Source organism: Trichechus manatus, unplaced genomic scaffold (assembly GCF_000243295.1).
Source record: "Trichechus manatus latirostris isolate Lorelei unplaced genomic scaffold, TriManLat1.0 scaffold00194, whole genome shotgun sequence".
NCBI lineage: Eukaryota > Metazoa > Chordata > Mammalia > Sirenia > Trichechidae > Trichechus > Trichechus manatus.
The window spans coordinates 2454427-2462701 of record NW_004444130.1 but is presented as its reverse complement, the minus strand read 5'-3'; the positions used below and the strand labels follow the sequence as shown (position 1 = coordinate 2462701).

At 53.6% G+C, this 8275-nt stretch overlaps 1 protein-coding gene across 1 annotated transcript in view; it reads left to right on the top strand.

Moving 5' to 3' along the window:
* Window positions 1–7829, top strand: part of LOC101350850 (C-type lectin domain family 18 member C) — a 13902-nt gene extending 6073 nt beyond the window's left edge. Inside the window, exons 4-12 of the mRNA XM_023741864.1 lie at window positions 2635–2732; window positions 3145–3266; window positions 3465–3572; window positions 4177–4269; window positions 4875–4981; window positions 5636–5765; window positions 6110–6206; window positions 7182–7273; window positions 7792–7829. Of these exons, the coding sequence (XP_023597632.1) occupies window positions 2635–2732; window positions 3145–3266; window positions 3465–3572; window positions 4177–4269; window positions 4875–4981; window positions 5636–5765; window positions 6110–6206; window positions 7182–7273; window positions 7792–7829 (885 nt within the window). The remainder of the gene's footprint in view (window positions 1–2634; window positions 2733–3144; window positions 3267–3464; window positions 3573–4176; window positions 4270–4874; window positions 4982–5635; window positions 5766–6109; window positions 6207–7181; window positions 7274–7791) is intronic.
* Window positions 7830–8275: the final 446 nt, after the last annotated feature.

The window sequence follows — 8275 nt, the reverse complement described above, 5'->3', positions numbered from 1 at the left end:
TTTTTTTTTTTTTTTTTTTGGTATCCCTTAGTTTTTGCTGCACAAAAAACTACCCCAAAACTTAGTGGCTAAAAACAACAATTTATTTAGCTTACAATTCTAGGGGCCGGTGATTTGGGCTGGGCTCAGCTAGGAAGTTCTTCTTTTGGTTGGGCTCATTCATGTAACTGCAGTCAGCTGCCAGGCTGGGAGAGGCTGTCTAGAATGGCCACAACTGGCTCCTCTCTGCCTCTTGTGGTGGTTCAACCTCCAGCAGGCTAGCCTGAGCTTGTTCCCATTGTGGCCGTTCTATAAGACTGAGTGGAAATTGAAAGGCCTCTTGAGAACTTGTTCAGTATCACTTCCTAGTGGCCAAAGCAAGTCGTAAGGCCTGCCCAGATTCAAAGAGGAAGAGATTATTCCTCTTGATGGAAAGAACTACAAAGTCAAGTTTAAAAGAACGGTCTACAGGGAGATGTGGGCAGTTGTGGCCATGTTTGCAATCTGTCACAAGGCCCTTGATGACCAGGTGTTTTTGTTACTGGATGGAAACCCCAGGTTCTTGTTTGGCATGACTTGTATTGGCCAATAAACGAGAGAGGTGGGAGAACACAAAAGGCACCTTTATTTCATTGTACAAGGAAGAGGAGTCAGTTGGAGCTGCTGTGGCCAAGACTGCTCCCCAAAGGCAAGAAGACAAGTTACTTTTAAGGGGTTTACAAGTAGGGAGTTCATACAAGTTATGTCAGCAACATTTTTTTTTAAATTGTGCTTTAAGTAAAAGTGTACAATTCAAGTTAGTCTCTCATACAAAAATTTATACATACATTGTTATGTGACCCTAGTTGCTCTCCCTATACTGTGACAGCACACTCTTCCTTTCCACCCCAGATTTCCCGAGTCCATTCAACCAGCTCCTGACCCTCTCTGCCTTCTCATCTCGACTCTGAACAGGAGCTGCCCATTTAGTCTCATGTATCTACTTGAGCTAAGAAGCACACTCTTCACAAGTATCATTTTATGTCCCATAGTCCAGTCTAATCTTTGTCTGAAGAGTTGGCCTCGGGAATGGTTTTAGTTTTGGGCTAACAGAGAGTCTGGGGGCTGTGTCTTCCGGGGTCCCTCCAGTCTCAGTCAAACCATTAAGCCTGTTTTTTTCACTAGAAGTTTTTCCTACTTTTCTCCTGCTCCATCAGGGACTCTCTGTTGTGTTCCCTGTCAGGGCAGTCATTGGTGGTAGCTGGGCGCCATCTAGTTCTTCTGGTATCAGGCTGATGAGTCTCTGGTTTTTGTGGCCCTTTCTGTCTCTTGGGCTAATACTTGCCTTGTGTCTTTGGTATTCTTCATTCTCCTTTGCTCCATGTGGGCTGGGACCAATTGATGCATCTTAGATGGCCGCTTGCTACCTTTTAAGACCCCAGATGCCACTCACCAAAGTGGGATGCAGAACTTTTTCTTATTAAACTTTGTTCTGCCAATTGACCTAGATGTCCTCTGAAACTGTGGTCCCCAGACCCCTGCCCCTGCTACTCTGTCCCTCAAATTACTTGGTTGTATTCAGGAAACTTCTTAGCTTTGGTTTAGTCCAGTTGTGCTGACTTCCCCTGTAGTGTGTGTTGTCTTTCCCTTCACCTAAGATAATTCTTCTCTACTATCTAGTTAGTGAATTCCCCTCTCCTCCCTTCCCACGCTTGTAACTATCAAATAATGTTCCTCTGTGTTTAAACCTTTTCTTGAGTTCTTATAATAGTGATCTTATACAATATTTGTCCTTTCATCAGCAACATTCTTAATCATATTATGCAGGTGCCATGGAGTTTACATATAACCTCCAAGCAAAATCAGGATTCAAATGCAAAGCTGGAGGGGAGGAAGCCCAGCAAAGGAAACAGGATTTTTAATGTAACACTGTGGGGGCTCTGTCTCATTTTGGTTATCTAGTGCTGTTATAACAGAAATACTACAGGTGAGGTGGCTTTAACAAACAAATTTATTTTCTCACAGTTTAGGAGGTCAGAAATCTGAACACAGAGCACCAGCTCTAGGAAAGGCTTTCTCTCTCTGTCAGTCTGGGGAAAGGTCTTGGTCTCTTTCAGCTTATTTCCTGGTTCCTTGGAGATCTCCATGTATCCTGGCATCTGTCTTACCCCATCTCTACTCGCTTGCTTGTTCAATCTCTTTTATATCTCAAAAGAGAGTGCTCAAGACACACCCTACACTAATCCTGCCTCATTAACATAACAAAGACAATCCATTCCCAAATAGGATTATAACTACACACATAGAGGTTAGGATTTACAACACATATTTTTGGGGGACATAATTCAATCCATAACACCATGTCTTTCTTTTGCCACACTCCTCCACCCAGTCACAATCTCCCATCCCTTCAGGTGTCTGTTGAACCCTCACCTCCTCCACTCCCCATCCTCCCCATTAAAGCCTTACTAGACTATTCCCACCCATCTTATACCCATCCTATACCCCTGCCCAGCATAGCTGCTGCTCCTGAGGCCCACAGCAAGTTGAGAGAACTGCTTGTCTGCTTGGTTTATAACAAAAGCTGTGTCCTCCCTCCCCAGGCCTGTGCTACTGGCCCAGGCTGGTAGTGGGGGTGGCCTGTGATGGGGTTCTGAGCCACTGTGTCTCTTGCAGCTTGTGTGGGCCACTTCAAGCCAGCTGGGCTGTGGGCAGCATCGCTGTTCTGTGGGCCAGACAGAGATGGAGGCCTTTGTGTGTGCCTACTCTCCAGGGTAAGCCCCCATGACTGCAGGGTCCACCACCCTCTGCTGGGTCAACTGCAATGGGGGGTGGGGGTGAGAAGGGATACTTTCACCCAGGCTGAGACACTACCCACCCACCCAAAAGGCCTTGACCCCCTGGTCTGAACCCTTAGTGGAGAGAGAAGAACGGGGAAAGGGAGAGGATGTAAAAGTGGGCAGCACCCAAGATTCTGACCACGCAGAATGTAGCTTCTCCTCTGAAGCCCCTTCCTGGAAGTGCTACCCTGCGGGGGTCATCTTTTCTTTCCTAGGAGACCTCCCTATCTCACCCTGGCTCCTGGCTGGGCCAGAGGGAGCCGAGGGGGCCATGCTCTCCTTCTGCCCCTCCTCTGCTTTGCCCAAGGCCATGCCCTTCCAGACCCTCTGTTGCTTGCTCTCACAGAGGCAACTGGGAGGTGAATGGGAAGACAATTGTCCCCTATAAGAAGGGCGCCTGGTGTTGGCTCTGCACAGCCAGCGTCTCGGGCTGCTTCAAAGCCTGGGACCACACAGGGGGGCTCTGTGGTAGGTGCCCCACCCTGCCTGCCTCCTCCCTGGGCAGCAGGTACATGAAGGTTTGGTATGGGTATCCTGGGGAGGGGGGTGTAGGCAGCATCCTGAGGGGCTGTCCCGGAAACCCTGGCCCTCAACACCCTTGGGAGGCACCTGCCTGGCCTCCTGCATGTAGGCCCCACTCTCAGAGTCCCCTCCTCATCTGACCAGAGGTCCCTAGGAACCCGTGCTGCATGAGCTGCCAGAACCACGGACATCTCAATGTCAGCACCTGCCACTGCCACTGTCCCCCCAGCTACACAGGCCGATACTGCCAAGGTGAGGGGCACCTGGAGTTCCAGAGCAGGACCAACTTCCTGGGGGGTGCAGTGCACATGGGTGACACAGGTGGCCACCAAAGTGGGAAGGAGGGAGGCTGAGCCAGCTGTGTGCATGTGTGCACACACATATGTGTGTGTGGTGCATCCTGAACAGGGGCTGTGCATGCACTGATGAACAGGTTCCCAGAGTCTCGAGTGCCTAAGGGAGTGCTGGCCGTGCACTTGCTGAGTGTGTACACTGCATGGATTCCCTCTACAACATTAGCAGAACATTATCTGTCTGCCACACCCTGAGATGAGCTGCAAAGGGGTCGGATTGGGCCCTTAGGCTCTGAGCTGGTGGGAAAAGGACAGAATTAGTTTCTTGTCCCACTGTCCCCTCTTCCCAGCTCTGTGACCATGGGACAGTGACCCAAGCCTCAATTTGCTTCTCTCTACACTGGGGATCAAACCAAAGATGCCAGGTGCAGAAGCCAATTGGCAGCCCTAGTGGGCTCCATCACCGAGAGGGGGTTCTCGCTGTGGTTGGCCAGACCTTGCATGTTCAAGCCTGTGAGGAGCAGCAGGGCCAGTGAGTGCTGCCCTCCTGCCCCATCCTGCAGTGCGGTGCAGTGTGCGGTGTGTGCACGGCCGGTTCCGGGAAGAAGAGTGCTCCTGCATCTGCGATGTCGGCTTTGGGGGAGCCCAGTGCACCAGTGAGTCCTGTCCCAGGATCCCTCCAGCGGTGTAGTGGGGCCCATTGTATGTCTCTTCCCAACTTCACCTTTAGTGATGTCATATTGGCCGCTTAGAATTGGCCATGGTGGGGATATTTACACCACAGAAATGGGCAAATGTTACAAATACTGGGTTTTTTTTTTTGTTGTTATTTGTTTTGTTTTTTTAAGGAGAGCTGGTTGTTACATATTTGCCAGCACTCACTGACTCCTACCCACTCTCCAGCCTGAAGCCCTTTCCTGGAATTGCTACCCTGCTTTGAGGGAATGTACCTACTGTTAGTGGGGGTCATCTTTTCTTTCCTAGGAGACCTCCCTATCTCACCCTGCCTCCTGGCTGGGCCAGAGGGAGCTGAGGGGGCCATGCCCTCCTTCTGCCCCTCCTCTGCTTCGCCCAAGGCCATGCCCTTCCAGACCCTCTGGTGCTTGCTCTCAAAGAGGCAACTGGGAGGTGAATGGGAAGACAATCGTCCCCTATAAGAAGGGCGCCAGAAGAAGGAGTTTGAGCTCAGCACCCTGGCAGGGCGGGAGAGGATAACAATTCTGAGGTCCACACACACAAACTCAGGCCTCTCATCCCCCAGCCAAGGTGCACTTTCCCTTCCATACCTGTGACCTGAGGATCGATGGGGACTGCTTCATGATATCCTCGGAGACAGACACCTACTACAGAGCCAAGATGAAATGCCAGGTGACAGGTGACCCCTGCCTTTTCAGGGATCCCCAGGGTCTCAAGCAAGGTCCTTGATGGCAAGACCTTGGACTAAGAGGTGGTTCTTTGACTTCTCCTGCCCTCACTCTCTTCATTACTATAAAGCAGGAATCACAAACTCAGAGGCCTCTGGAAGCCAGAAGGTCACTTAATGAGCTGAGGGACCACAGGGACGAGGCTCCACCCGACCCCCACCTAGGGGAGCCGTCCTGACTCAGCTCCAGCTGCAGGATGCCATGCAGGATGCGAGTTCAGGGTGGCCAGAACTCATTATTTTTCAAGAGCACCAGAAACCCACATTTTCATGTAGCCCCTCCTGATTTATTAACGTTGGCAACCAATTTGAACATATTTAAAACAAGGGGCAGGTGACACAAATCCCTTCTGCAGGTAGGACCCTGCCTGGGTGCTGCCCGTCTGGGCCCCTGAACACAAGAGAGAGGAGAGGTGGGCAGGCAAGAGGAAGGCGGACGCCTACTCTAGGAAGCAGGAGGCTGGCCAGGCTGGACAGCACTGAGCACTGCTGCCAGCACGCACACACGCCTCCTCTCCTGTGACGCCATGGCTGTGGTGGTGGGAAGGGCTGCCTGAATCCTGGGGCCCTGCCAGCCTGACCTGGGGTGAGGGTTACAGGGAAAGGGCGGGGTGCTAGCCCAGATCAAGAGTCAGAAAGTGCAGGACATCCTCGCCTTCTACCTGGGCCGCCTGGAGACCACCAGTGAGGTGACTGACAGCGACTTTGAGACCAGGAACTTCTGGATCAGTGAGTGCCTGGCTTGTTGGGGAGTACAATGTGTGTGCGGGGGAAGGCCTGGGATGCCACACGCTGCTCCAGGAACCCTGGGATGTGGAAGCACAGAACACCCACCAGCCAATGGTAAGGGTAGGGAGAGGGCTTGGAGCTTAGGATGTGGCCAGTAGTCAGGCTGGTGACCCCCCTCCCTGGGGAGAAGGCTGAACTGCTGGGAAAAGGGGCTCAGGTTGGGGGCTGGAAAGCCATGAAGTGGCAGCCTCCAGGTGTTAGGCCCTCCTCTCAGGGAAACCTGGCCTCTGAGTGGGGCCTGAGAATCTTGGGCAGTGGAGCCAACCTTGGCTGCCCCGGCTCAGGGCTCACCTACGAAACTGCTAAGGACTCCTTCCGCTGGACCACTGGGGAGTACCATTCCTTCACCAGTTTCGCCTTTGGACAACCTGATAATCAGGGGTGAGTCTGGGGTGCCTCCCTTCCTGGGGTCCACTTTCTTGCCTGGGCCTGCCTGGCTTAGCCTTCAGACTGCACTAAAGAATCGCCATCTAGCTTGCCACCTGGCTGAGCCCTAGAGGGTCTGGGCCTTACCTGGTACCTGGTTGCCCAAGGAAATCCAGGCACAGATGGGCACAGGCACAGTGCTGTGGGAGGGAGATGCAAATCAGAAAGCAGGGCCTTGGCCTCCGGGAGCTAACATAAGAGAGAGGGAACCCAAGAAGGCCCCATCTATTCATCTGTCTCCATTATCCCCTCAGCATCCACCCGCCCCTCCACCTACTGTCCACTCACCCCCCCACCTCCCCACTGGCTCCGCCTACATCAATACACTGATGCCAGCATTCTTCCAGCCCTCCACCACAGTGCCTGCACCCCTGCATCCGTTCATGACCCAGCCTGCCCACCAGCCATCTTGTACTGAGGGCCTTCTGCTTCTGAGGCCCTGCCCTCATTTCTAAGCCCAGACTGGGTATGGCACGGGTGGAGGTGGTCAGGCTGTGTGGTCACCGAGGGCTTCAAATATCTCCTCCAACCCTCCTTCACCCTCCTTCCCAGCATCCAGGACTGTGCCCGACCCATGGACTGGAGAAAGTGGGCCTGACTTGGGCTCCTGCTGGGAGGGAAGGCCCAAAGGACTTGGGCCTGTCTGTTCCTGGTGCTCCCCCACCACCCTTCTCTGCCCAGTGTGGCTGAGTGCTGGCAGTGGGGTAGGCAGAGTTGTTACTCCAGGGTAGGGGGTTTGCCAGAGACCTCCCTTGCGTCCCTGAGAAGAGCTGGAGAAGCCTGGGGAGCAGGGATGGGAGGTTTGGGGACAGGCAGGGTCCAGCTCCCAGCAGATGTAGGTGGCCTGCTGCGGTGGGGGATTTAAGCTGCTCCCACACTCATCATATATCACTTCTCCACCCTGAGCACCTTGGCATCTTGGCCCGGCAGGTTTGGCAACTGCGTGGAGCTGCAGGCGTTGGCTGCCTTCAACTGGAATAACCAACGCTGTAAAACCCGAAACCGTTACATCTGCCAGTTTGGTGAGGGCCTTCCCACCACTGCCTACCTCCAGCCCCTTCCCCTGCCAATGCTACGCTTGCTGGGGTACTCACTGGCCACTCCAGGCTGCTGATGTATTCAGGTCACAGGTCCAGAGCATGTTTGAGCACACCAGGCTGCTAAGGACATCCTGCTCAGAGGGGCATCCTGAGGCCCAGAGGGGAAAGATGGGCCCAGCATCACACAGCAAGTTCACACAGAGGCAGGATCAGAGAGTCTGGCCTGGGATTTCTCCAAGGTCCCTTTCCTCCTATCACTAAAGCTGCTGCTTGGGGACCTGTTTGGTCCCTTGGTGTTCTCTGATTGCCTAGAGCCCAGTGAACTGTGGTGAGGGCCCGAGGTGAAACCTGGCCCAGCACCAGCTTCCAGAAGCACCTGTTAGAATGGCCTGGAGCTTCCACATGGGCCATGGCCATGGCACTCCTCACTGAGTGCAGCACATGCCCATCCTGATTGCCTGGGCTGCCCCAACCCTTATTCTGTTCTGGTTCCTTTCCAGCTCAAGAGCACATTTCCCGGTGGGACCCTGGGCCCTGAGGCCCGGCACCTCCCCTGCCAGCCCCTGGGTGCACCAGCCTTGCTTACCTATCTGCCCACCTGCCTGGAACAAGGGTGAGGCTAGGACTACATGCCCAACAGCCAAGAAAGTCTCAGATCAGTGCAGGGAGTGGGGCAGGAGGTGCAATGAGGCCAATAAGGGGAGGGGCTGCCAGTGGAGCCTGGCATGGGGGACAGAGCCTGGGGCCCCTCAGCCTGCTTTTCATTGGGAAGATGGGGCTCAGTTGGGCCCCAATGCAGAAGGCAGGACCTGCTATCAGAAGACACCTCTGGACGGACCTTCCCAGGCAGCTGGGGCTTCTTCACCACTCAGAATACACCCCATAAAAGATCAAACTGAGTTATGAGCCGGCCAGGCTTGTGAGTGCTTGTTCTGAAGAGGACTTCTGAGAACCCAGGATGATTCTCGGAAGACCAAGGGGGTA